This window comes from Lonchura striata, chromosome 21 (genome assembly GCF_050655825.1).
Source record: "Lonchura striata isolate lonStrDom1 chromosome 21, ASM5065582v1, whole genome shotgun sequence".
NCBI lineage: Eukaryota > Metazoa > Chordata > Aves > Passeriformes > Estrildidae > Lonchura > Lonchura striata.
In genome coordinates, this window is record NC_140723.1 from 6,723,311 (window position 1) to 6,750,858 (window position 27,548).

Here is a 27,548-nt window from a genome sequence, read left to right on the forward strand (position 1 = left end):
CTCCAGGAGCATTTGGACAACGCTCTCAGGTACAAGGTGGGATTGTTGGGGTGACCTTTGCAGGGCCAAGAGCTGACAATCCCTCTGGGTCCCTTCCCACTCAGGACCTTCTGGTCCTGGGACCCACCGGTGGGTGTTTGTGGGGGAAAAAGGCTGAATGTGCCTCATGGCAGCCGGTGGGTGTTTGTGGGGGAAAAAGGCTGAATGTGCCTTATGGCAGCAGGTGGGTGTTTGTGGGGGAAAAAGGCTGAATGTGCCTCATGGCAGCCGGTGGGTGTTTGTGGGGGGAAATGGGCGAATCGGTGTGTTTGTGGGAGAAATGGTTGAATGTGCCTCACAGCAGCCAGTGGGTGTTTGTGGGGGAAATGGCTGAATGTGTTTCATGGCAGCAGGTGGGTGTGTGGGGGGAAATGGGCAAATTGGTGTGTTTTTGTGGGAGAAATGGCTGAATGTGCCTCACAGCAGCCGGTAGGTATTTGTGGGGGAAATGGCTGAAATCTGCCTCAGAGCAGCAGGTGGGTGTTTGTGGAGGAAAAAGCCTGAATCTGTGGGTGTGGGGGGAAAAGGCCGAATGTGTTGCACAGAAGCCAGTGGGTGTTTGTGGGGGGAAATGGCTGAATGTGCCATACAGTAGCTGGTGGGTGTTTGTGGGGGGAAAGGCCGAATGCGCCTCACGGCAGCCGGTGTTTGTTGTGGGGAAAGGCCGAATGCGCCTCACGGCAGCCGGTGTTTGTTGTGGGGAAAGGCCGAATGAGCCTCACGGCAGCCGGTGTTTGTTGTGGGGAAAGGCCGAATGGCGCCTCACGGCAGCCGGTGGGTGTTTGTTGTGGGGAAAGGCCGAATGCGCCTCACGGCAGCCGGTGGGTGTTTGTTGTGGGGAAAGGCCGAATGGCGCCTCACGGCAGCCGGTGGGTGTTTGTGGGGGAAAAGGCCGAATGCGCCACACGGCAGCCCGGCCGCGCGGCCGCCGAGCCGCTCCTCAGACCTTCCCGCCCACACAGGGCTCGTCCTGCCCCGTCCGGCCGCTGGGGGCGCCCGCGGTGCCCGCGGGTCTCCGCTCCCTTCCGGCCCGCAGTTCTCGCGACAGCCGCGCGTCAACATGGCGGCTGCCGGCCGTGAGGGGAGCCCGGCGGGGCGGGCGGGCAGCCCCGGGACGCCCGCGGACACCGAGGGAAGGAGCACGATGCCGGCCTTGCCTGGGTTCGACAGTCCCGACGCCTTCGTCAAGGTGAGGTCGGAGAGGGGCAGGGAGAGCGGGTGAGGCACTACCGTTCCCGGCGTGCCGTGTGCGCTCGGGCCATGCCGGGAGCTGTAGTTCTGTCCCACGGGGCCGCGTGGGGATCCCAGCCTGAGCTGGGACACCCCACGGGTGTCTCCCAGTGCGAGAAGGAGGGTGTGGGCCGGGCCGGCGGGTGCGGGGCCCAGAGAGGTGTATCTGGACCTGTTACCGGCCTGGGTCGGGCCCTGTCAGCCACCGGGGACTCCTGGAAATGCCAAGGAATCAGGACCCTCGTGAAGCCTTGTTGCGATGAGAATTGCCTCTCGCCTTACAAATCGTAGCATCAGCCCCCGTGTGTTTTACCTTTCGGAGAGGAAATGGCTGCTACATCCCAAATTTGCAGGGATTTGGGGTATATTGTTAGAGTAATAAAGTAATTATCTGTGTTCCTGCTGATTTAGAACTGTAGAATATTCTGCATTGGAAGGTTCCCACAAGGATCATCGAGTCCAGCTCCTGGCCCTGCACAGACACCCCTACAACCCCACCTCGTGCCTGAGAGCATTGTCCTAATGCTCTTGGAGCTCTGGCAGCCTTGGGGCTTCGACCATTCCTGGGAAGCCTATTCAGTGTCTGATCACTAGTTTTTAAACTTTTGATATTTAAAGCTGTGTAAATAATGACATGAAGTTACTCCTGGTGAAAAGCCCCGCAGTACCACACATTAGAACCATGCAGTTCCAGCCAGGCAAAGTACATTTCTATCAAAGAGTATCTCGAGTAAAGAGAAACAAAATGCTGATGATAAAATGCTGGTGTTCTTGCACAGTATGCTCTCGGCACAGTGGTGGCTGCAACAAAGGCATCTAGCGGGCTGCCCCAGCCCGGTGACGAGTACGATTTCTACTGCAGCTTCCCTGGGTTCCGCGCGTACTGCAACACGCAGAGCGACCGCCTGCTCCGCTGGTAAGGGCCCCTCTGCCCCTCTGGGCTGTTGCTAGTAGCTGTCAAGCCACACCAAAAAGTAGCCCCCTTCTTCGACAACTTCGTGCTTGCCATAGGTAAAGAGGTGGTTTATTTCATATGTCTGATTTCAGCTGCTTCTCTAGCACTTGGCAGCTGAAGTGGCAAGCTTAAAGAGGGTATTTCATAATGATTGCCATGAAGAGCTGTGCAAAGAAGATACTGAACACACCTGATACTGAACACATTAGGCTGCCCATTTTAAAAGTCATGTTTGTGAGAAACTAATTCTAACACTTTAATATTGTATAGATGCTTTTTCTATTTACTGCTCATGTGATGATATCTATAATTTGATTTATTTTCAGACTTTTAAGGGTAGAAAGTCTAAGAGAATTGGGTGTTTTACTGTTTAGATAGCCTGCTTTCAGATTGCTGACAGCTGTGCTGTTCTCTTGCAAGCATGAGCCAGGTGATGCAGTACCATGGCTGCCGGAGCCTCATGAAAGATTCCAGCAAAGTGACAGGGCTGGAAGATAAATTTGATATGCTGGTTGACTCCAATGATGTCATTCTTGAAAGAGTGGTAAGCAAATTATTTCTGGATGTGGTTCTTACAAAGTATTCAGTTGCCACAAGTTTTCTTTTTTTTGTCATAAGAACTCTAGTGGCAGAGCTTCCACAATTACTCACTATTTCCTCAATTTGATGTATTCCCTTTTTATTTTAAAAACTCTTCCAAATGCTAGGCCAGAGATCGCAGCAAAGGTAGGTGGGCCAAAGGTGGGGAAGGTAATATGGGATGTGTGAGGAAACTAAATACAGTTTGACATAAAATACTCACAGCCTGAGAACATGTCTATACATTTTAGAGAGCTCTGAAGAAACTCTTCCCACCCCTCATCTTCAACGTGGTCTCATGTTTGTCTGTCTTTGTGTTGCACAAAATTTGGGGGAGATGGCTATGGAGGTACCTACCTACATGACTTTCTTTACTCAGCTTGATTAGAGTGTCTGGGTGTGGTGATTTAACAGGTGTTTCACATTGGTTTTCTGGATTTTAGAGTATTTTATTGGATGAAGCATCAGGAGTGAATAGAAACCAGCAGCCAGTCCTGCCAGCTGGGTTACAGCCCCCACAGATGATTGTTTCCAGCTGGAACCGTAAGGTGAGGCTCCCATGCTCAGTTTGGCTGTCTTAGCTCAGCTGTTCTCCCAGCCATTGCACTTCCAGTTCTCCAGTGTTTTTTCATGCATTCTAAGTACCTCTCTCTTTTTCTCTTTTTCCTACTCATTCAAACTTGGTTCTGAAATCTTCATGCTTTCAATTGCCATTTCAGTTTCACATACTCAACAGCCTTTCCTGTGCTTATGAATTCAGGATCTTGAGTCACAACTTCTTTTCCTTAATGAAAAATAGTTACTCAGTTTTAATTGTGGGGTATAACTCTTCCTCTGGATCAGACTGAGGAAAAGAATGTCTAGTAAGTCATGTTAGTTTTACCTCTGTTTTTTTTAAATAGGCAGGAGAATTCCACAAGAGAACTCAGTCTGAAACATTCCGACTGCTTCATGCCAAGAATATTTCTCGACCGCAGCTTAAGTTTCGTGAAAAGATTGACAATTCCAACACTCCCTTTGTACCTAAACTTTTTATCAAACCAAATGCTTTGAAGCCTTTGCCTGAAGGTAAGGGGTTTATTTTTTGGGGGGATAACTTGTTGCAGGTATTTGACACAAACCTGTTCTCACAGTCTAGAGGAGAAATCACGGAGTATAAAAACAATTAGCAGGAGATGTTGAACTTTTGGCTGCAGTGATCTTGATGACGTTATTGTTTCCATATGTGGGATGTCAGGGTAGGTCAGCAAACAGCATCTTCTTGCTGGTAGACATCAAGTAATCAGTTCCAAATAGATAATGTGCTGCTGCCTTTTACCACCTTGAACATACATGAGAGTCACTTTTGCATGAGAAGTCTTGACTTCCAATTGGCTTTACAGATATTCTTTCAGATGAGTGAGCTGCAGTAGATGTGTACGGAGACCTATCTTTGATTTTGGTGCTTTATCAAAGCTGCTGGTAATATCCTGTCTCAGTAATACATTCTGCTGCTGCCAGTTCATCTGTATTCTGCACTGATGCAGTTGTACTTTCAGTAAGAATGAATGATTAAAAGTTTTTCTGAAGATTTTTCAATTTCCACTCAAGCTTTTGAGCCAAAACCTTGTGTCTTGCCTAGAAACAGCCAGGTAACTGAGTTATTTCAGGTACAAAGTGACAGCAAAAGCAGCAGCACTAAATTATTAAGATTTTTGATACTTCCTAAACTCTTGTGGTGGGTGGAGGAGGAGATAGCAGTAGGCTGAGAGCACGTTATGTGGGGGACCTAGTCCAGTTATTCCATATTGGTTGTTCAGCCCTCACAAAAAGTGGACGGCAGAGAAAGGAGCGCCCTGAGGACTTGGATGTGCCAGCTGCTTTGGCAGACTTCATACATCAGCAGAGGACGCAGAAAACTGAGCAAGACATGTAAGAAACTAACCTGACAGCAAGATGCTTGGAGTCCCCTGGGTGAACCTGTGTGGTTGGATTGTGCTCATCATGTATAACAGCTCTGCATGTGTTTGTGTCCACACTGCGTTGTATGTGATTTGCTTTAGACCTCTGCAGTTACATTAAACCTCTGCTTAAAAAGAGATAGAACTGGGAAACTACCACAGCTCTCAAAGATTCTGTGCTCTGCCCTCATAAAGAGGACTGGAATTTAGTCTGTGCTTGTCTCTTCCTAATTTCCACAGGTTTGCTCACCCTTACCAGTATGAGCTGGAGCATTTTTCACCACCAGATGGAGTTCTCAAGAAACCTGAACTCCAGGTGGGTGCCCACTTTAATTTTAAACTACAGATGCAATACATTTAAAGCCATACTTGACAAATTACAGGTTTGAGGGTGGAGGTTGGAATTAGGAGTTGACAGTGAACATACCATGCCTAATTCATTTGCTCTGCCAGATGTACAGGCCCATTGAGGAAACACCCTGTCATTTCATCACCACACTGGATGAGTTGGTTGAACTAAATGAAAAGCTTATGACTTGTAAAGAATTTGCCTTGGACTTAGAGGTAATCCAATTGCCTTTTATATTTAGAAGTTACACATGAACTTTTAGGAGCTAGGAGACCATTCTATTCTTCTGGGGGTGGGGGGTTGGGGGTGGTTTTCTCCTGGCTTTTGTACACCCCAATATGAAAACACAGTTCTTGACCCCTGATCTGTCTGATATTATCTATAAGGTTGAAATAAACTGTGTCAGTATTAGATATTTTCCAATGGCAGGGCTGGCTGCACACTTCTTAGTGAATTTGTTCTTCTTTCAATTAACCGTAATTTTTTTAATGTCATGTTAGTCACTGCAAAGAGAAAGATTGCTCATCTGGTGTCTTTTTTTCTCAAAGGGGTCCTTGTTGCTCTTTCTTCCCTCATTCGGAATGCTGTTTGTTTTGTAGTATTGTTTCTGTAATGAATGCTAGCTTACATCTCTCTTCCCTGTTTTCAGCACCACTCCTACAGGAGCTTCCTTGGCTTGACATGTCTGATGCAGATTTCCACCCGAACTGAAGACTTCATTATTGATACATTGGAACTGCGCAGTGACATGAACATCCTCAATGAGACCTTCACAGACCCTGCAATTGTGAAGGTCAGCTGTGAAATTCACCAGATATTTTAAAAGTTATTATTACTGTTGTTTTAGTTTAAGCTTTCTTATAGTTAAAATCACACCGTGTGCTCGGTCTTGATCACTTAATTCTGCTTTCATCATAATTTGTTCAGGAGCCTGTTTCCTTGATGTTAGTAGTGAATTGCTTGCCAGATGCACTTATTTAATAGTTCTATACTTAACAGTAAAAAACAGAGAAAAGAAATCTGGTCCTAGACACATGAGTATGAAAGCACAACACTACCAGCCTGGAGTAGAAATGTTCTTCATATCATTCCCAAATTTTTATGCTTTTCAAGGTCCTTCACGGTGCTGATTCAGACGTGGAATGGCTGCAAAGAGACTTTGGCCTATACTTGGTGAATGTGTTTGATACTCACCAAGCTGCTCGTCTCCTCAATCTTGGCAGACATTCTTTGGATCACTTGCTAAAGCTGTATTGCGGTGTAGATGCTGACAAGAAGTACCAGCTGGCTGACTGGAGAATACGGTAAAAACTGACCCTTAAATGGGCTGGAACTGCAAAGTAGCACTTCTCCTTGTTTGCATTGCTAGAGCTTCTACTTGCAGGACTTGTAGTTATGGGTTAGTCTCAAAGTGAATGAGCACAGCATTTACCTGGCTGTGCCCAAAGCTTTTGAGTTACATTTTCCATGGTTTTTTTAGAAGATGAGTTCTTTCTGGAAAGATCTGCAAAGATTAAGTAATGAAAATCTGGAAGCCTGCTTCTTAGGAACAGTTCTTAATCACTGCAGTGTTACAGAGATGGTATTTGCTCCTCTAGTGCCCCCACAAGAGCATTTAATCACCCATGCAAGGCAGAGCAGATGGTGTTGGAGTGGTGATCTTGACTATGCAGGTGCACCTGCACACCACAGAGATCTCAAGTCTACTTTTGTAGGCTCTGCAGAGAGAAGAGAGCTATGACAAATACCATAGCAAGCAGTTCTGCCACGTGACTTAGCTATACAGCAGTCCTGCTCTCTGGCACATGAAAAAGAATGTGAATTGGAGAGTGCACAGCATTTTACTGCTGTTCCCTAACCAATCCTTCAGTAAGAAAACAGATTTTCCACGTTAGTTCTTGGCATGTCTTATATGCATTTTGCCCTAATATGCCTTATAAGAGGAAAGTAGCAATTTGGCAGGACAGCTGAAATGTGTTGGTGTAATTGTGGCTCTTTTTATAGCCCTTTGCCAGAAGAAATGATCCGGTATGCCCGTGATGACACGCACTACTTGCTCTACATCTATGATAAAGTGAGGGAGTTGCTGTGGGAGAGAGGGAAGGAGCAGCCCACACAGCTGCAGGTTGTGTGGCAGCGCAGCAGAGACATCTGCCTGAAGGTAAAGCTTCACCTGGTTTGATCACTGGATCAGAGTATGGGATTAGGAGAAAAGGTCCTTTGCCTGTTCTATGTCTTTTGTGTGTGTGTGTGTGTGTCTGAAAACATCTGTATATACTCTGACTCAGTCACATGGAGTCACTTTCACTAGCTATGGTCCTTGGATTCAGATGCCTTCCTGCTCTTTTTTGAATGCTAGTATTCCTTGGCCTCACAATGCATTCAGGTGTGTCTTTTCTAAGAGAGGTGTTACATTTCTGGTTCTGCTGCATGTTCCTAGAAGTCCAAAGCCTCACTGGAGTTGTATTCATAGGCAGCTATATTGTGCCTGTGGAAAACACTGTCTATGAAAGTAGGCTTTGTGTGATGTAGTAAAGCTTGAAGATAGTAAAGCTGCTCCTGGATTTTATGAGGGTGGATTTCCCCTAACAATGGATGTGTGTTTTTCAGGAATAGGCTCCTACCAATAGTTTAGGATAAAAAGTTCAAAGATACATTGTACCAGAATGAATTTAGTCCCCTGATGTCCATGTGATATTCTGTCTGAGAGGCAAAACAGAAAGCTCACAAGTGCTTCTTTTTTTCCTGTCCAGAAATACATCAAGCCCCTCTTTACAGATGAATCCTACCTTGATCTCTACAGGAGGCAGAAAAAACACCTTGATACCCAACAGCTGGCAGCATTTAGGCTGCTGTTTGCATGGAGAGATAAGATAGCACGACAAGAGGATGAGAGTACTGGGTAGGAAGTCTTTTGTTCTGGACACTGGCTTAATGCTTTAGAAAATGTCTTGGATCTCTCTCAGCCCCTTCCACCCCTGACATGGAACTATTTTGTTACCTTTAGAAATAACTGCAGTGCATCAGGCTGCTTGTTACACAGAAGTTCTGTTATGTTTCTTTTCTTTTTAAATTATTTCATCATCTCAAACCTTGTAATGGGGGCAGAGTTGTGTACTTTGAAGGTGTTTTTAATTGTTTTAGCATTCTGTTGCATTCATACCACCTCTTTGTGTTGTAGGTATGTGCTACCAAATCATATGCTGTTGAAGATTGCAGAGGAGCTGCCCAAGTAAGTTTTGTTCACACTGAAGGAGTCTTGATATTAATATCCAGCAAGTCACTTCTAAGTGTGTAATTACTTCTGCAGTTGGTCTCTCCCTTCCAGCTGTCATTACTGCTTTTCTCTATAGTTGTTCAGTTTGGAAGAGAAATAAATAGCAGTACTCCTTCAGAAGGTTCCAGATATCTGGGATACCTCACTTGGATTGTACTGCACTAAAAAATCACACTCCTTTTCATTGCTCTGTGTCACACATTACCTCTGATATTCCTTCACTTTTACAGGGCAAGAGAGGGGTGAGTGCCCCCAAAATTATTTGGATTTTTATTGCAATTCCTAAAGGAATGGGGAGGGCAAGGGACAGATCCCTTAAAACACCCAATTTATACACTATATTCCTCAAACATTTGGCACTCATCACCTAACAACCATACTTGAGAATAAAAATAATACATCTTTAAAGGCAGGTCCACTGCCTGGCTCAGCTTTCATAGGTGAATACTGAATGAAATGGTGATGAAGACAGACCACAGAAGTGAGAGGAGAGCCGGCTTGATGGCTTCTCCTCATCTGCACATACCTGGTGCAGAATTTAATCACAGATTAATCTGTCATCTTGTTCTGTCAGAATCAGGATAGTGGCTATATCCTTTGCATTGCACATCCTTTGAATGCAAATTCCCAGCATACCAGCCATAAATACAGCATACTGAATTTTTCTCCTCTCTCTCCAGAGAATCCCAGGGTATCATTGCTTGCTGTAACCCTGTCCCACCACTTGTTCGCCAGCAGATTAATGAATTGCATCTGCTCATTCAGCAGGCCCGAGAGATGCCTCTTGTCAAGGTAAGAGTAGTTTGTACTACACAGGAGATGAATCACTGGCATTCCCTAAACCAGGCCCTGGAGCTGTGATGATGTGTATACTGAAGTTTGCTTTTTGAACACTGAATTTTTTAGTAGAGCAGAAAGATGTGTTGTAACTTCTTGCCTGTCTGCTGCATAGTAGCTTACACACAGTGTAGTTTCCTGGAAAACTGGAGCAGTAAATGAACAGACACTCCTTGAACAGAATGCAGTTTGTCTTACACTGTACATCCCATTTGCCTGTGTCAGGAAGAACTGCACGTTGTGGAACTTGCTGGCCATGTAAATGGACTCATAAATGTTTTACAGCTATGGTGAGGCAAAAAAAACAGCCTAGGTGTAAGAAGTTAATTAGTTAAAATATATCAGCAGCGTGTTGATATTAATAGAGCTTTAGTAGTGTAGTGAAAAAAACATGAAAAACGTAAGAATGTGCCCTCTCTGTGTGAGGTGTTTGAATGAATAGCCAAGTGCAAACACTGCAGGAGAAGAAGAAAGTAATTTTATTAACCTGCTAGCTTGTTATAAATGTGATGAAAACATTGATAAGGTGGCCAGCCTAGAAGAAACGGGGCTTTTTAAGTTACTTATCTTTCTGTCCCATTCTAGTCGGAGACTACTTTGGCAGTCAGAAAGAGAGCACCTCTGCCCAACCCTGAGGTATTGTTTGCATTGTATTTTTACCTAGTGTCTTAAGTTTTAAACTTGGAAACAAATGTATCAAAATTCTACCTGCTAGTAGATTTCTTCTCTCATCCATTTTAAAAGCTTCTCTGCTTTAGTTTAATGGTACGTAGCTGTGCCAGGCTCATAATATTACCAGTTGTTAACTGGTATTTTATAAACTACCATAAAGCAGCACTTAAGGTTTCATCAGCAAACACTCTGGCTGCTGGACAGTTTCATATATGTTGGAATATATTAACTGAGAAGAGAGGTTTCAGATAAGTTTCTAAAATGAAGTACAGCATCTTATTAGCTTGTGGGTGTTTGCACAGGTAGCCTTTTGGTGCCAGATGCAATGTGCTCTGGCCATGAGCTACACTGAGAATATTCCATCTCTGAATTTCATCCCTTTTTTTTTGAATTTTCATTAAAGTGTCTCTGCAGTATGTGAAAATAATAGATTTGTAGTATATCAATGTCGTTTATAATTTGAATCTCTCTGCAGAAGCTGGAGAATCCCCTCTTTGGACCACATGACAGTTCACGGATTCCTATGGATCATTTTCAGAATAACTCTGCCTTGGGTAATTTAGAGTTAACCTAAAAGCTGTGCTAATAATGCAGTGATGGAGCTTTGACATGGGGAAAATAAGCAGTCCTGAAAAAGCTTTCAGAGAAACCGCATGACACAAAAGAACAGTAAAATACACAAGACTCTAATAAAAATTTTGTCTCCTTTTCATGCAGACCCTGCACTAGTTTTGGAAGATGTTTGTCTCTTTTCAGACAGTGAGAGGACAATGGATATTCAAGATAGTCAGCCAGAGTCAACATGTCTTGTTGCTACTACCACTGTCAGCATATTCAGTGTAAGCAGTATGTTTGTGACAGTGTCAATTTTGAAATACTAGAAAACAGACTTAATAATCTGATAAAACTGTGTGGAAGTGTTGAAAGAAATCAGGTGGGAATGTATGGCAATGGTACTGACTTTTCACAGGCATAAGGCCTAACCAAGACAACTGGGTTAGGAGGCCAGCAAGGTTACTTCCATGTCTCTCAAGGGTCACTGCTTGTCAGTAGGATTTCAGAGTGAGAATCGGCATGGCATGAAATGGCAGTAGCCAAACCAAAAGAATATTCATGTTAATATTTCTTCCTTTTTGCCTTTTCTTTTAAGGAATGTGATGAAAACGAAGGAAATAAGAAGACTTTGACCACCGCACAGCGGAAAGCTCAGCTAATAATGGAGTCCTTTGAAAATCCATTTAAAATGGTAAAAGCTTTCAGTAGTGGGATTCAAATTACCCAATGCAGAGGGTGCCCTGAGCTAATTTTCCAGGCATATCAGAAAGGCTTGATAGAGCGTCAGCTGCTGCTCTCTGACTGAAATCAAGGGATTGTCCTTGCAAGGACACTTCTGTGGACTTGTTTTCAAAACACATTTAAATACCTCATGGATACAAGTCTTTCTACATAGTAAACAGACCATTCAACATGTTTTTTTAAGCTAGTTTTAGGTTTTTCATCTGTCTTTTATGGTTAGGATTAGTAAGCTGATTCTACTCTTGTAATGAATCAGAAGAACAATAGAATGCTGTTATACATTTGGAGTGGTAAATTACCAGAAAATAATACCAAAACTTTTTCTGGTGTGCAGTTGACAGTTGGTCTGTTGGGGGTGTTTTGGTTTTGTGGGGAGGGGTTTTTAGTTGTTTTTTTTCTGTAGTATTTCTATTGGCAATAGCTGTGGTGACTATTCCACAAGGCGTTCTATCTGTAGAATATTTCTTCAAATGAACTCACTGATTTACAAGTAGCATTTTAGCAATGAGCTAAATGTCACATGCTGTTTAAAGCAAAATCTTTTTCCTCTCTACAGTATCTACCTCCAGAGCAGAATTCTGCCTATGTCTCACAATCTGCAAAGTTTGACCCGTCATCAAAAATTTATGAAGTAAGACTGGTGCTAAAATTTCCTGCCAAGTAGTACAAAAGAAAGAAATAAGTAGTTTCTTTTCCATTGGGAGCCTCAGCAATATAGATTTTTTTTTTTCTCCTTGGATACTTCTTGAGAAACATAACATGTTTCTGTGACATTTGTATCCTTTGAAGAACCAGGGATTGGAGACATTCTGCTGTATAGTCCCTGTTTGTCAAAGCTGAAAACTCTACTGGAAGTATGTGCATTTGTTTTTGGGGCTTGTTTGTAGCTTTGAATTTCTAAAGCATTTGGTTTTACTTCACATAATGCAGCAGATCTTAATCTCTTTTACAGTTGAATTTGATCTTTTGTACTCTTACTGAACACCAGCATGTGTTAGCAAGTTTATAAACAACTTCTTGCCATAAAACTTTAAAGAAGGTGTTTCCAGGTAATATTTTTTCATTGCAGATCAGCAATCGATGGAAGTTGATAAGTCAGGCACCAGTACAGAAGTCCAAGAATGAAACCAATAAGAAAGCAGCCCAGCAGTCAGGTACAGCCATTCTTCCCTTCCTTGGTGTGTTTGAGACTTAATACAAGCTGTTTTGCTTGCTTTTTTTAAGCCCCTGGCTAACTTACTCCTGCTTTTTACAGTAATGCTTGTTTGTCTCCATAGCTGCCCATGTCCAGACGCAAAAGTTGCATAAAAAGGCAGCAGAAAATGTTGTATCTGTTCGTCAGCAAGCCATGGTATGTCACAGAATTCCTCCTTCCAGCCACTTCTCATCTTGACTGTTCTAACATCATTCAGAATGAAGCTCTAGCCCTGTAACTGAAATACCTGAAGGACAGTGTTTTGAAAGTACTTTCTGTGGTGCTGGTCCAGCTGTAAGAATAGGCTCCTGCTAATTGTGCTGTTCACATCATCATGTCCTTCCTTGTGTCCAGCAGGAGATGTTTTCCACTGATGCACCTCTACTCCTCACTTTCTTTAAGGTTCCTCAGTTGTTCTGCATAGGTTCCCCCAAATATGCCAGTGGGGCCACAGCAGATCTCAGTTCCCATATCCTGTGAAATAACAATTCAGCTTTTTATAGAAGTCTCTACTGTGAGGCAAAAATAAAAATAGCAGTTTAGGCCTCAGGAAGGGCACAGAGATTTCTCCTCATGCTATTATTGCCAAAGGCAAGAGCAGTCATGAGACTGGCTCCATGGGGCAGTTAATTTGCCCAATGAAATGTTTCATTCTCCTTTCTTGAACTTACCCTTTTTTCTCTTCTGTGGGTTGTTTTCATAGCAGGAGCAAGCTAATAGGAAGAGGGAGAGAGGCACAAGTGAAGTGGGAGCAGAAACAGGAGCAGAGTTGCCAACGCAAGAAAAGAAACGGCAGAAAAAGCCCCAGCAACCAGAGGAGCTGGAAGCACTAAGGCAGTTTACTCCCTTTGATTACAGCAAGTCCAGCTTCAAAGTGTTTGCAGGTAAGATCTGATCCCTTGCTGGAGTGCTGCACTCTGTGGAAAATGTTCCCAGCTGAGCCTGGAGAAGGCTGTGTGAGTGTGGGTGCCAATGCAGTACAGACTGTTACAACGTGCGTACCTTACAGTGGGGAAATAATTGAAAAAAATTAACTTGAGGAATGTACGCTTTAGTATTCCTTTTCTGATTTGGAAACAAAATCCTGAAACAATTGGCCAAGTGGGTTGTGGATTCAGATTTTGTTTCTTTTCTCTTATTTGTTTATTTGGAGCCAGAAAATAAGAGGCAAAGGAGATTTGACTCCTTTGTAAAAAAGCAGCTATTCAAAAACATCTCCTGCCCTTAAAAGATGGTTCTGGATTTTACTGTGTGGGAGACTGTAGAGAAACCTCCATATCATCAGAGGAGCACTGTGGAATGCATTGCTCTTTATAGCAAATTTTAGTAAGAGCTTCTCTCCTCTCTCTGTTAGGAGGCAGCAAATCAAAACAGTCACAACAATTTGATCCTGCCAAGCAAGCTTACACAGGCAAGGTATGGACCTGTCATGAAAAGAACAGAAATGTGGGAGACTGTATGTACCCAGCCAGGGCCTCTCTGGGAGGGCACATGATATTTTGTGCATCTGCAGAATGTTCCCTAACAGCTGCTGAGATGCAGCTTCCAATCCCAAGTTCATGCTCTGTATTATTATTTCTTCCCATTCAGGAGGAGCCTTCTTGGAGTCCCTCAGACTGTTTTAGTGTTTCCCACCTATTCATACATTGCTCACACCTATGCCTCTATATATCACAAGCATGACATTTGGACCACAGCAAACCACCACAAATTCCAGTTACAAAGTAAATTCTCAAAAATCACAGATATTCCAGTGGTTCCAGGACATGTCAGCTTTGTGCGTTGCTAATGTACCCCTCCAAGTACTGTTATTAGGAACAGTCTCAGCTCAGAGATTTTTTACTTAACTTATTGCTAATTAAGATTGAAAAGAAGAAAAAACCCATAAACAATCAATCCATGGCTTGCTATGGAACAGACACAACATTTTGTGCTGCCTTTTTATGCACACTTAGGGAAGTTTGTGACCGGCACAGGGAAGTCAATGAGCAGATTCCTGTGAAATTGGAAAGATCTGGCAGCACATACATGTCATAGAATATACTTGGGAGGAACCTCACTGTGGTGGTGTTTTATTTGTTTGTTTGTTTCTTTGTGCAGAAATTTGCTGGAGCTAACAAACTTCAACAGTCTGGAAACCGGAGCATGTCCTACCTGGCGGGGAAAGCTGAAAGGTGTGGTTTTAACCTGCTGTCATCCAGCTGGAGTGTTTGCACACCCCTGCCCCAAAACCATGGGCAGACCTTAGCTATTGTCCTCTACTGCTGTGGGAGCTTTAGCATATGTTTAATGGAAGAGCTTGCATCACACCCTGACATCAGTTTAAAAAGAAGAAAACCCTAACAATTTAGGATTAATGCAATCAAAGACAAGTCTGGGTGCGAGGTTTGAAATGTTGAGGTAAAAGTTTGTGTTAAAGGGTGTGGGAGTTGCTTTCTTTGATCAGAGATAGGTGGAAGAGGAGAAGAGCATCTGCCCAGCTTAGGGAGTGCAAGAGTACTGCCAAGTGTGAAGATTCTTGTTCTGAATAGATACTAAGTATTTAACTTACAGGGTTTGATTATTGTGTGTTACTTAGTCATAAAACAGCAGCACTACCTGAGGGCAGCATTAGAGGGAGAAGGGTGTTCTCTGCCTCAGGAATGCCTTGATAGAATCATTGTAACATGGTCAGTTTTCAATCTTCAGTGAATTTACGGCAAGAATTAAAGTGTTTGTTAAACTGTTTTGCAGGTCTTCGACACACCACTGGCCAAAGAGATAATCTTTGATACAGGACCCGTGGGAGTTGCTGCTGAATGAAACAGTAGTTAAAAGTGTTGCCACCATGGGAAAGCAAATGCTAGTCATTGATCAGTTTTTGTACAGGAAAATTTTTAAAACCATTAAAATCCTTTTTTTTTCCAAAAGGAAAAACATCTTAATTGACGTCACTTTTGTTATATTCACATTGCTTTTTTTTTTTCTAATTTATTGCTTTGTTTATAATTTTGAAAGCTTATCCTGTGTCCTCAAACATAATTAGGCTAAACTTGTCACTTCTTGGAGCTGCCTGCAGTGCAGAACCAGCATGTCATTGGAGTACAGGAGGAATCTCTTGGCATCTCTGCAGATAGCACGGAAGTAACAGAGCTGCAGCAGATGTGACTCAAACACCAGCAGTTCAGAGAAGGAAATGAGGCCAGAGTGTCTTTCACGACAGACCTTGCTTACAAATTGAACTGCACAGCTCATCTCTTACAATACAAGGTAATACAGAAAGAGAGCATGTTTACCTCACAGTGTTGGTGTATTTTAGTGGAAAGATTGTATTTTAAGGAAGAAAAAAAAAGGTATAGGAGACCAATGACTTCACCATAAAGTTCCAGAGTGAAAGTAAGAGAAAAGAGCATTAGGCAGAAGGAATTGGCAGTGTTGTGGGGGGGAAAAGGTAGAGGGTTCTGTGCTACAGCTGAATCTCTACAGCTGAACTAACTTGTCCAAGTTTCAAATACCCACACTGAGTTATCTTTAAGTCTTTGTAGAAACAGTATCAGAAACAATATCATTAGTATTGGATGGGTCAGTGACAGAGTTTAGTCTAATGAAGACCTCTGACAGCTGGTAATATTGCTGTGGGGAGGTAGGGAACATGACATTTTAATAGGGCTTTATTTTACAAAGACTAGGAGGAGGCTTGAGATTTAGTTTGTTTTCAATCTTTTCCCCTGTTTCTGGGAAATAGGGAATGGAAGGAACAGAGGAGGGGTTTCCCTCCTTAGGTGTCTTAGTGTGAACAGTGCTGACTAAGCATTGTAATGGTAGGATAGTCTCTTATAAAATCTGCTTGCATGGCTGAATATTGGAGAATGTTTTTGTAAAGAGGCAGTTAAATAGCAATTGTCTCCAAGTGCATTTGTAGGGGCTGCCAATTCCTTCCTTGTCAACTTTACCAGTTCTTGTTATTTCTTTAACTTGAAGAACAAATAAGTGTTAGCAAAAGCCCCATTGGCCCAGGGGATAGTAAAATCTCTGTGGTTTAAATCCTGTACTTTAATTCCTAGGAAAGTGACATTTCAAGGATGATCCTAATTTTAGGCTTTTTCTGTTTTCCCTTTATGAATTGCAAAAGGTTTTAAAAATGTCTTTAATGGAAGTGACTAGCAACTACATACATGCTTTATTCACTTGGTTGTGCCTGTGAAGTTGTAGCAGCGGAGTCCCCTACTGCGAGGTTGTTTTACTCTTGTGCAGCAGTTGTTGGAGGTCTTTGTGTAACCTAGCTGGACAACTACTCTCCCTAGAACCTTGGTGCAATTCTCCCAACGTCTGCTTCTCACAGAACACACCGCATTCTGTAAGACCACCAAGCCCTCACCTGGGCCCACCAGGGCTAGAACTGAACCTGCTTTTGCAATATCCACAGAATCGTAGGCTGGGTGAAGTTGGTAGGAACCACAGCAAATCATCTGGTCCAATATCCCTGCTCCATCAGGGTCATCTTAGAGCACGTGGCACAGCATTGGTGGAATATGTCCAGTGAAAAAGTCTCCACACCCTCAATGGGCAATCCATTCCTGTCCTTGGTCACCCACGTAGGAAAGTTCTTCCTAATGTTCAGCTGGGACTTCATATACATAAGATCTGCCTGTTGCCTTGTGTCCCAGTTGCCTTAGTAGCCTCTTCTCGGTATTTTCCCTTTAGATATTTACACATTAATGAGTGCCCTCACCCATCTCTTCTCGAGGCTAGACAGTCCCAGCTGCCTCAGCCTTTCTTCTTGAGAGCTGCTCTCACCCGTTGTCCTCTTGAAATCCAGCACAATGCACGCTCATTCCGTCCAACCCTTAAAAATCAGACTCTTCGCTTTCCCGAAAATCGGTCGCGCGTGGTTCCGCCGGCGGCGCCGGGCGCTCAGAGCGGAGGCTGTGGCGGGGCGGGACGGAGCCGTGCCGGGGGCTCGGTGCGCGGTTCTGGGGGAGCGGGGCGCAGCCGTGCCGGGGCCTCGGTGCGCGGTTCTGGGGGCTCGGTGCGCGGTTCTGGGGGAGCGGGGCGCAGCCGTGCCGGGGGCTCGGGGCGCTCGGTGCGCGGTTCTGGGGGCTCGGTGCGCAGCCGTGCCGGGGGCTCGGGGCGCGGTTCTGGGGGCTCGGTGCGCAGCCGTGCTGGGGGCTCGGTGCGCGGTTCTGGGCGCTCGGTGCGCGGTTCTGGGGGAGCGGGGCGCAGCCGTGCCGGGGGCTCGGGGCGCAGCCGTGCCGGGGGCTCGGGGCGCAGCCGTGCCGGGGGCTCGGGGCGCGGTTCTGGGGGCTCGGTGCGAGGTTCTGGGGGAGCGGGGCGCGGTTCTGGGGGAGCGGGGCGCAGCCGTGCCGGGGCCTCGGTGCGCGGTTCTGGGGGAGCGGGGCGCAGCCGTGCCGGGGGCTCGGGGCGCAGCCGTGCCGGGGGCTCGGGGCGCTCGGTGCGCGGTTCTGGGGGAGCGGGGCGCAGCCGTGCCGGGGGCTCGGTGCGCAGCCGTGCCGGGGGCTCGGGGCGCAGCCGTGCCGGGGGCTCGGGGCGCGGTTCTGGGGGAGCGGGGCGCGGTTCTGGGGGCTCGGTGCGCAGCCGTGCCGGGGGCTCGGTGCGCTCGGGGCGCGGCGGTGGCGGCGCGGCTCGGGCGCGGCTCCCGCGGCGGCGGGCGCGGCCCCGCCCCGCCCGACGTGGCTCGGCCGTCACGGGCCCCGGCCAATGGCGGCGCGCGCAGGCGGGGGCGGCGCGGGGCCCTGCGCGCGGCTCCCGCGCCGGTGGGGTCGGGCGGCGGCGGCGGCCGAGCGCAGGTGGCCCCGGGGCGGCCGCTCCGCTGCTGCGCGGGATGGAGCGCGGCGCGGCGGCGCTGATCCGCGAGGGCTGGTTCCGCGAGACGTGCCGGCTGTGGCCCGGCCAGGCCATGTCGCTGCAGGTGGAGGAGCTCCTGCACCACCAGCGCTCCCGCTACCAGGAGATCCTCGTCTTCCGCAGGTGCGGGAGGGCCGCCCGGGGCGGTGGGTGGATGGCGGGGCCGCTCAGCGCCATGCGGTGGGGCCTGGCGGCGCGGAGAGGGGGCGGGGGAGCGCGGCCCCAGGCCGGCTCCAACCCCGCTTCCCCGCTCTGCCCAGCACCACGTACGGCAACGTCCTGGTCCTGGACGGGGTGATCCAGTGCACGGAGCGGGACGAGTTCTCGTACCAGGAAATGATCGCCAACCTGCCCCTCTGCAGCCACCCCGACCCCCGCAAGGTGAGCGCTGCCCGGCCCGCAGCTCGGCGGTCCCGCACTCCCCTGCGGGGCCTGTCGCGGGCCGGCTCTGGGGCCCCGCAGCTCGGGCAGCGTGGCCCCGCGGGGATCTCACGCCGCGCTCCTCCGGCCGCACAGCCAAAGTTGCCCCGAGCCGGCCCCGCTGACAGTTCTGCCCTCTGCTCTGCCAGGTGCTGATCATCGGCGGCGGCGACGGGGGAGTGTTGCGGGAGGTGGTCAAACATCCGACCGTGGAGTCCGTGGTGCAGTGCGAAATCGATGAGGTGCGTTGGGCTTGCGGCTGCGGGCAGAGCCTCTCGGGGCGGACGGGCAGCCCGGCCAAGCCATCCCGGGAAAGCCATCCCGGCCAAGCCATCCCGGGAAAGCCATCCCGGGAAAGCCATCCCGGCCAAGCCATCCCGGGAAAGCCATCCCGGGAAAGCCATCCCGGCCAAGCCATCCCGGCCAAGCTATCCCGGCCAAGCCATCCCGGGAAAGCCATCCCGGCCAAGCCATCCCGGGAAAGCCATCCCGGCAAAGCTATCCCGGGAAAGCCATCCCGGCGAAACCATCCCGGCCAAGCCCGCCCGGCTTCTCATCGTCCGCGGTCGCTGCGCTTTCACCTGCTGCCCCTCGTCAGCACCGGGCGCGATCGCTGCTGGTCCTGCTGGCGTGACAATGACAGCGCCACCTCTCTTTGCCTTACAAGTCATCTACGTGGCAGCTGGCTGCCTCTTCCATGTGATTTCTTTCACACACACACACACGATTCAGGCCCTTCCAGGCAGACGTGGGCCAAGCACGGGATCTGGAGGAGTGCCCTGGCTTTGTGGAGATGCTGCTTTTCCCTCTCCTTCGCTGCCAAACAGAGTACTTACTCCTGGCTCCTGGGAGAAGAGGATGGTTGCTTTGTTGAGCAGTCTCTTGCAACCAAAATCAGGAAATAAGCAGCAGGGATTTGCTTCTGTGATAGATGGGCTAGTTGCTTTAGAAATGGTCATAATTTTCTGTCTAGTACAACAAACTTGGAAGGGAGGAAGTCACTACCAATCAGAGTGTGTTGAGGCTTTGCCTTACTGATGCTGACTCTTAGGAAGTGGGGATCTGCTAAGAATCAGCCTGTGCCTGGTAACCTGTCTGCTTACAGAGGCCTCTCAGTGAGAATCAATGTTAGGATGTGGGCTGGTAACTCTGTCAGACCACTGCAGTTTTCTCTTTTCCCAGTCTTCCTCTCAGCCAGTTTTATTTTCCTTTACTCAACCTGATACTTTACTTTCTCAGGAAGTTTTGCTCAGAGTAAAGCTCTGTTAAGAACAGGAAACATGCTATATGAGACTGTGTGCTCTGTCTGCCAGCTAAGTAGGCAAATGTCCCTGGTTTTAACAAGCACTGCCTGATACCAGCATATTTTTTTTTGTTTCGCCAGCTGTGAGAAGCTGCTAGTGTTCAGTACTTGCTGGGCCCAGGGCAGTGGCTCTCTAATGATTTTAGAGAGAAAATTTTATTTACAGGGGGTTTGATATAATGGCTGTAGTGCAAAGATGGGGATATTTCTCATCTTGCATTCAGAAACCTGCTAGCATGGTTTTACTTAGAAAGAAAAATAAGTTGATTTAGCTGAGGTCACCTATGCAAGTGATGTTCTTTAGGAAAAAGGAGCACAGAGCAATCTGACCTGTAATCATATTTGCTCAGTTCCTCAGGGAGATTTTGAAGCTCCAGGTTTTTGTTGAGTTTGGCATAGAAAGACCAACAATGTCACTGAACCCTGAGGCTGTAGGAGAAGGCTGAAAGTAGCTTGCTGGCTGAAGATGCTGGCAGCTTTTGTGGATTTCACTGGCGAGTCAGACTCGAGCTGAAGGTAGGGAAGGAAATGACTCACGGTGCTGTTCTTCACTCACAACGGCACAGGAGTCTGAGATGTAGCTTCTTGTAAGCCTCTGACCCACTTGTGCTCTCTTGTATTGCAGGATGTGATCCAGGTATCTAAAAAATACCTCCCAGGGATGGCAGTGGGGTATTCCAGTGCTAAGCTGACACTGCATGTGGGAGATGGTTTTGAGTTCATGAAACAAAATCAAGAAGCCTTTGATGTGATTATCACAGACTCGTCTGACCCTATGGGTAAGAATTCTAGCCATAAAAGGGCACTGCTTTCCACATACCTCCTCATACTTTTTATTCTGCCTACTTCTTGGAAGTTATGCCAGTCTGCTGAGGACCATTTCAAGTGAAAAGCTGCTGACTTGGTTCTTTTAGTAAGGAAAGGGAAGGATGGAAACCATAAAATTGTATTAGCAAGCCTTCAAGCCAGCTGTTACATTTCTCTCCTCAAAATTCAGCTCCAGCAACTATTCCTTCTGGCAGAGTTGTTCCCTGAGTCCAGCAATCCCATGAGGGATACAGCACCATGCTGGCAAGGGCAGCTTTGCAAACTGATAAAGCAGTGGCTCACACACTGTTGGTACAGCCCCTACCCTGAAGATAGCTGTGGTGAGGCTGCTGCATTTCTGAAGGGGGAAACTGAGGTAGAGACGGACCAAATGTAGATGTGGTACCTTATTTTAGGAACCCATCAACAAGTCTGAATCACCTTCAGTCTTGCCCTAGTTAACACAGAGAGAAGCATCTCTAAAAGGAAATTTGGAGCGGAATTCTGCTTAAAAAATGCTCGGTGAAGCAAGAGGCAGCTGCTAAGGCTTTGTTTAATAGGGGACCTGGGCTTGCTATTTAGCTAAGCTAAAATTTTGACTGTTTTGCTTTGCTAGGTGCAGGCTGGGGTTCACCTAGGCTCAAAACTTTTCTTTATTCACCTTTCTCCCAGGTCCTGCAGAAAGTTTGTTCAAAGAATCTTATTACCAGCTGATGAAGACAGCCCTGCGAGAAGATGGGATTCTCTGCTGCCAAGGTGAGGACGCTGTCCCTGGGCAGAGGCTGATGAGCCCTTTACAAACCAGTGTGAGGCACAGAGGGGACTCTTCTTGGGGAGATGTGATGCAGGGAGTCATCTCCAGGTAAAGCAGTGGTTTTGATCTGTCTATGTCAGCTCATTAATTATTGGACTGGGCTTAGCAAAACTGGCATAAGGGTCTTGTCTCATCTTTGCAACTACGTGAGCTGTACAGGTTGAGACTTGGAACCACTCTTCAGCTGGCACAGTTCTGTGCAGAGGAGAAGGGCAGCTCTCACCTTACACCTTGACTTTCTCCCTGCAGGTGAGTGCCAGTGGCTGCACCTGGATCTCATTAAGGAGATGCGTCAGTTCTGCAAGTCTCTGTTCCCAGTTGTGGAATACGCCTATTGCACCATTCCCACGTATCCCAGCGGGCAGATTGGCTTCATGCTCTGCAGCAAGAACCCAGTGAGTAGCAGGCACCTCAAGTGCCCTTTTCCATTCCCTAGAAGCCTGCCTGAGGCTGTCCCTTGCAGAACTGGAGCTGTGGCACTGAACTCTCCCAGCTGTGAGGCCTCAAGATTTTTGCTGGGGCCAGCTCCAGAGCTGCAATGCAGCCTGCTCAGTGCTGAATGAAGTGCAGAATTGACCAGTTGCTTTAGAAATGTTCATCATTTTCTGTCTAGTGCAACAAACTTGGAAGGGAGGAAGTCACTACCAATTTCCAGAGCATGTTAAGGTTTTGGCTTATTTGATGCTGACTGTTATAAAGGATGCAGCTTCTGAGAATCAGCCTGTGACTGGTAATCTGCTCACAGAGGCCTCCAAGGGACAGTCAGTGTCAGGATGTAGGCTGGTAACTCAGTTTACTCTGAAGTTTACCACTGAAGTTTACTCTTCTCCCAGTCTGCTTCAATGTGACTGTCAGATGGGTTTGGGGTGCCAGCATTGCTGCTGCTGCACATGACTAATCTGGGATGCTGGCAGCATGCACTGTGCCAAACTTAACACAAACATGGACTCTCCTTTGAAGAGCAAAGCATAAGTGCTGGTCACAGGAGTCCAGAGCATCAACCCCAGCCCTTGGTACTGGGGCTGCACAGAACCTTTGACCTCATATTAGAACAGAAAATCATTTGTTTTCCTGTGAGTCATCTCAGTTCTCTGCCATGCATCAGGGTGCCTGTCTCACAGCCTCTGGCTCCTTATCCAAATACTCAGAGCCACCGACTTTGTTTTTGCAGAACACAAATTTCAGGGAGCCTGTGCAGCAGCTCTCACAGCAGCAAGTAGAGGAGAGGAGTCTGAAATACTACAACTCTGATATTCATCGGGCAGCATTCATTCTGCCAGAGTTTGCACGGAAGGTAAGGCAGATTGTGCCACAACACCTCCCTCAAGGATGAGGTAGGAGTGGGAGTAGACAGGACTGAGGATTTCTTGCAGTCCCAGGGACTTCTGTGGGCAAGTCAGAGCAGGACAGCATTTTGTATGACAGAGCAGAGTGTGAGTCAGCCAGGGAAGACAAGAGTTCATTTTAGGAGCTGTTCTTTGGGCTGATGTGTTGGGCCTTGATGACAGATCACTCCTACTTCACCTACCAAAGCCAGGTGCAAGAGCCTTTCCAGAAAGCTCCAAAAGTTTTAGCTAAAATGTGCTTGTGATTTCTAGCACAAGCAAGAGGGTAAAGAAGGGATGCTCCAGCATAGTTTAATCTTGTTTCTCAAAGGATAGTCTGTATTCCACATTATTCCCTCATATGCCCACTGGGCTGTAGCTTCAGTTTCCAGAAAAAAATTCCTTAGAGTGTGGTAGGGATGAAAGCAAATACCATAACTGTATTGCAGAGGTGGTGATTCATATTTCCACTGCAGACTGGTGGAGCTGTGGCAGGCCCATCCTGACCTGAGTTTGTCTTTGGCTCTCTGCAGGCCCTGAGCGATGTGTGAGACCGAGACGCTGCTTCCTTCCTTCCAGCTGGACTCTGAGATCATCAGTGATGTGGCTGGGATCTTCTCAGCAGGCTGCAGATTTGCTCTCCACTGTGTGGGATTGTTTAACCCTTGGCCAGCCAACATTCCCTCTGATGTGTTAAGGATGATGGGGCATAAGCCAGATAAGACTATTGAAAAGGTCCAGTGACTTATTGTGTGAAGTCAAAACTGTTCTTTCCAGTACTGGAAACGTAAGATGTCTTTTTCCTTTCTCTCCTCCCTGCACCCATTCTAAATTCTCCCACCCCAACCACACCCCACACCCCCCATCTGGCGTGATGTATTTAAAACTGACACATATTTCTGTCTGGTGGTCTGGGAAGAGTCCAAAGGGTCCCTGACTCAGCCTTAAGCACAGAGAGAGAGAGAAAGAGAGAGAGCTTTGTGCACAGTTGGCTCACTCTCTCCTCGTGGGGGCTCCCTGCTGCTGACACATTTTGACTGGTAACAGGTCTGAGCTTTTGCATCCCACTGCCCTCCTGTGACTCCTGCACAGCTGGAGAAGTCACAGTGCAAACTGTTGCCATTCACAACAGGTCTCCCTCCAACCCTGATGGAGTAGCAGTATTAAACACCAGCCAGGCATGCTGGCAGCAGTCTTGTGGCTTTTTTTTTTTTTTTTTTTTTTGTTGTTTTTTTTTTGTTTTTTTTTTTTTTTTTTTGTTAAGGTTGCTAATTTTTTAAATTGGTTAGAAACAGAAGTGCTGAGGTGCCAACAGGCTGACTGCTGTTCTTATCTCTGCCCTCAGAGAGGTTCCAAAGAATGTTTATCAATATGGTGACTGGCACTATATATATATATTTAAAAAGCAAACCTTAGCTCCATTGCCTGATGTTCAGTACTGATGTTGGGGAGTCAGTTGTGCTGACAAATCTCTCATCTCAGTCATGCTGAGATGCCTCAGGTCTGGGTGTTTGCAAGTCCTTAGGAGGCATCATTATTTCCAATGCTGCCCCCAGATGCATAAGGTTTTTTCCATTGCACACTGTAAGATGGATCTGCCTTCACCTCTTTACTTCTGTTCTGAAGATTCTGTAGCCCTGCAGCGTGGGAATCACCCTCCCAGCACAGCCACTGTGCCACTGTCACTCCCTTGCACTCAATTAAACACTTGGCTCGGGTTAAGGTGACATCAGTGTGGGGCAGTGTTCTTTGTGGGGAGTGGGGGAGAGAAAACAGAGATCCTGAAGGTTTGCTGTGCTTCCAGGTGCACTCTCTACTTGGTCTGGCTTCCTCTCTCACTTATCTTTAGGGATGATAAGTTATCATCAAAGTTAAGCACTGAAGATCCTGTTGCATATTTTGTATTGTGGTGTAGCTGCCCAGTAGCTCCTCCACCTTCTGTCATCCTCTGTGCTGCAGAGTCAGTACCTGCTATCCAAGCTATTCTGCAGTCCAAATGCTGCCTCTGTTAGAGTTTTCCAAGTGGTTTTCCAGCTGCCCATCTCCCTGCTGCTCTCAGGTAATTCCTGTCAGTCCTGGCCCCACTGAGCTGCGCCTCTTTCCCTCTGCAGAAAGGGTGCTGGCTCTGAGGGCTGAACCACTGAGCTCCAGCTGAGCATGCAGGGGAAAGGCACTAGGTGGCATCAGGAAAAGACAAAAAAGCTCCCTCTGAGAGGCTTGCTAAGAGAGAACTGAAGAAGCAGACTTTAGCGAAGTTGGGGTTGAGCTTTGCCATAATAGTGACCCTACAAACCGTGTAGGTGGTCCAGCCACTGTGTGCCCACAGCAAAGGATTTGTGGGGTCAGTACTCTCCTGCTTTCTCCTGTTTCTTATGGGACTTAGCACTTCTTTCCCAGTGTCTCCTTCTACCACCAGTATTGGTACAGTTTCTTTGTGGTCACAAGGGTTTGCAAAGCATTGCTGAGCTGCAGAGCTGAGTCTAGATCTCTGTATTCTTGTGTTGAGAAGATAACACCTATTTTTATCTTAATTGTCTGGGTGACTGTCTTCTTTCTCACACAAATAGTTTGGGTTAAAGAAGCATTTTCATTGCTCAAGTCCTGTGTTTTTATAAGGAGGAGATCAGGAATTGAGCTTACTTCTAGCTCCTCCTGTTTAAATTCCTGTGGGACCTGAACCCCACTTAGCCCTTCATCCTTGACAGGAAAGTGGCTCTGGCACTTTCCCCTAGAATGGGAATCAAGACCAGGATTTAGTCTGGGAAGGCCTCAGAGCAGCAGCCAACTAACAACAAGTTCAAACCTTTCACCCATCCTTGGTGAGTACAACAATGCCCAGGAGGGAAAGAACTTCCTCAAACCTGGTTTTGGACTCCACACAGCTGATTATTCCTTCTGGTTATTTGAGCTTTCTCCAAATATGTGAGTTCAGTGAGTGGCCATTGATGAGAACAGAAGACCAGACTGTTTCCCAGCCAAGTCACATATTCTGTCCACAAAGGTGATTCCAAGTCACCCCTCAGACAGTGCCAAACATTTCAGTGTGAGAAGGCAGAGATCAGTGCCTGAGTCAAGCACTCCAATGAATGCAGCAGGAGAGGGAGCAGGGGCTTGTGCAGCTATAGCTGATTCCACCTGAGCAGCTGTGAGTTTCAGGACTTAAAAATCACCCCTGTGCTGAGCACTGCCACAGGTCTATGTGCCCTGTGAGCTGCTGTGTGAAAAATGCCAATCGCTTGGTTTTTAAAATTTTAAAAATTTAATAATAATAAAATGGTTATAAAAATAATAATACAATTAGACTAATAACGTTTAGAGCTAGGACAGTTACAAGACAATAAAAAGCAAAGAATTACGGATGTCTGGATGCTCTCAGACACTAAGTCACAAAAAGCATAACTTGTGAACAAAGGAATCACCCTTAAAACAATACACTTGTTGCATATTCATATATCCTTCATGGTTATGCATATATTCTATTCTAAACAAGAAACTCTGTTGTATGTCAGCTGTTTCCTTTAATCCCCTGGCATCTTCGAGTCTGATCAAGGCCTGAAGAAATTAGTTTCTTCTGATAAGAAGCCATAAATTCCTCTCCTTTGGAAGATTTAAGTGTTCCTCAAAGTGAGTATCTCATTGCTAAAAAAAAAACTTCCCTCACATCCATAGTCTCTGTTTTAACATCATGTTGTAACCTAAAACTACATTTAACACACTATGTAAGAGAATTAATACAGCATAACTTTCTAACATTGCACATATAATATCCATTGTAATATTTGTGAAAAGCCAATCATGAAATATGCATTTTTCACATGCTAGGATGGTGTTTGGCACCTGCAAGGCAGTTGTGTCTACAGATCCGTCATCCCTTCCACAAATTCGTGTCTGAGCTGTCATGCTGCAGGATGTGCTGGCCAAGGGGTGCTGGGGGTTGAAGAGATACTGGAAATTTGGGTCATGGTCAACAGGAGGAAACTGGGGTCTCATGTAGAACTGAGCACTGGCCACTTTTGCAGTGTCTCTAGGTGGGCAGCTAAAATACTGACCTTTTTCAGAGTTTCAGCTGCCTTTGGCCTCAGGCTGGTTAAGCAAGACTTCATAAGCAAAGAGTCACATTGATGATGTTTGCCTAGACATGCTGCAGTCGTGTTCCAGCATCTCATTAAGCCAGGAGAATATGAACATGGGTAGGCTTTGTCCCAGGTAACATAAAACCTAATGTCAGTCGGAGCAGGTGGAGACAAGCAAGGGAATGGAGCCTTTATCACATCGTAGCCCATGGGATGGGCTTCAGCACATCGTTCCTTCAGTTGCTTGGCACCTTTTGAGCTGTGTCAAACTGCTCTGAGCTTTACTCATTGAACTAACTCAATTCTTAGAAGCTCAGAAGAGAGTTTCAAAAAATTGAGAGAAACCTCTTGCCTGTATCTCTTGAGTCCTTTCAGTCAGTTAATTGAGTGTCATATTCACCCAGAGCTAATCTTATTGAGGCCTGGCTAAATTACTGATGGAGCTTGGCTGGAGCAAGAGGCTGCTGAAGAAAAACATTCATCAGAGCAGCAGTCTCAGTAAGCAAGCAGTCAAAAAAGTATTAAAAAGTGCCACCAGCTTCAGGTAGGGGAAAGTTCTCTTGTTAAAATGATGGGGGAAGAAGAGGGAAAAG

General features: G+C 46.6%; 2 protein-coding genes across 3 annotated transcripts; both read left to right on the forward strand.

Annotated features, from left to right (window-relative positions):
• Window positions 1-1,080: 1,080 nt before the first annotated feature.
• On the forward strand, window positions 1,081-15,293 carry EXOSC10 (exosome component 10). 2 transcript variants are annotated; one of them, XR_014949805.1, is made up of 25 exons: window positions 1,081-1,228; window positions 2,049-2,185; window positions 2,645-2,768; window positions 3,247-3,351; window positions 3,706-3,871; window positions 4,603-4,714; window positions 4,984-5,059; window positions 5,197-5,307; window positions 5,742-5,885; window positions 6,206-6,396; window positions 7,097-7,253; window positions 7,846-7,994; window positions 8,274-8,324; window positions 9,050-9,161; window positions 9,792-9,842; window positions 10,354-10,432; window positions 10,596-10,717; window positions 11,029-11,124; window positions 11,731-11,805; window positions 12,244-12,328; window positions 12,430-12,525; window positions 13,073-13,253; window positions 13,724-13,785; window positions 14,470-14,543; window positions 15,103-15,293. XR_014949805.1 is itself a non-coding variant. In XM_021537842.4 (25 exons), exons 1-25 carry the CDS (start codon window positions 1,100-1,102, stop codon window positions 15,131-15,133), a joined length of 2,694 nt encoding a protein of 897 aa, XP_021393517.2. In that variant the 5' UTR covers window positions 1,081-1,099; the 3' UTR covers window positions 15,134-15,293. The 2 variants fall into 2 exon arrangements, 1 of the variants encoding a protein (XP_021393517.2); XM_021537842.4 differs by having other exon boundaries at window positions 12,452-12,525.
• Window positions 15,294-18,116: 2,823 nt separating this feature from the next.
• Window positions 18,117-24,609, forward strand: SRM (spermidine synthase). Its single transcript, XM_021537843.4, has 8 exons — window positions 18,117-18,336; window positions 18,474-18,594; window positions 18,783-18,875; window positions 20,562-20,715; window positions 21,416-21,499; window positions 21,807-21,952; window positions 22,729-22,851; window positions 23,416-24,609. The coding sequence occupies exons 1-8, from the start codon at window positions 18,191-18,193 to the stop codon at window positions 23,431-23,433; spliced, it is 885 nt and encodes a 294-aa protein (XP_021393518.1). The 5' UTR covers window positions 18,117-18,190; the 3' UTR covers window positions 23,434-24,609.
• The last annotated feature ends 2,939 nt before the right edge of the window (window positions 24,610-27,548 follow it).

Bases quoted from the DNA above. Each gene is read 5' to 3' on its own strand.
- EXOSC10 (XM_021537842.4), top strand. From the start codon at position 1,100: ATGGCGGCTGCCGGCCGTGAGGGGAGCCCGGCGGGGCGGGCGGGCAGC. The intron at 11,125-11,730 runs GTAAAAGCTTTC...TCCTCTCTACAG, and splicing joins TTGAAAATCCATTTAAAATG to TATCTACCTCCAGAGCAGAA. The intron at 12,526-13,072 runs GTATGTCACAGA...TTGTTTTCATAG, and splicing joins CTGTTCGTCAGCAAGCCATG to CAGGAGCAAGCTAATAGGAA.
- SRM (XM_021537843.4), top strand. From the start codon at position 18,191: ATGGAGCGCGGCGCGGCGGCGCTGATCCGCGAGGGCTGGTTCCGCGAG. The intron at 18,595-18,782 runs GTGAGCGCTGCC...CTGCTCTGCCAG, and splicing joins GCCACCCCGACCCCCGCAAG to GTGCTGATCATCGGCGGCGG. The intron at 20,716-21,415 runs GTAAGAATTCTA...CCTTTCTCCCAG, and splicing joins AGACTCGTCTGACCCTATGG to GTCCTGCAGAAAGTTTGTTC.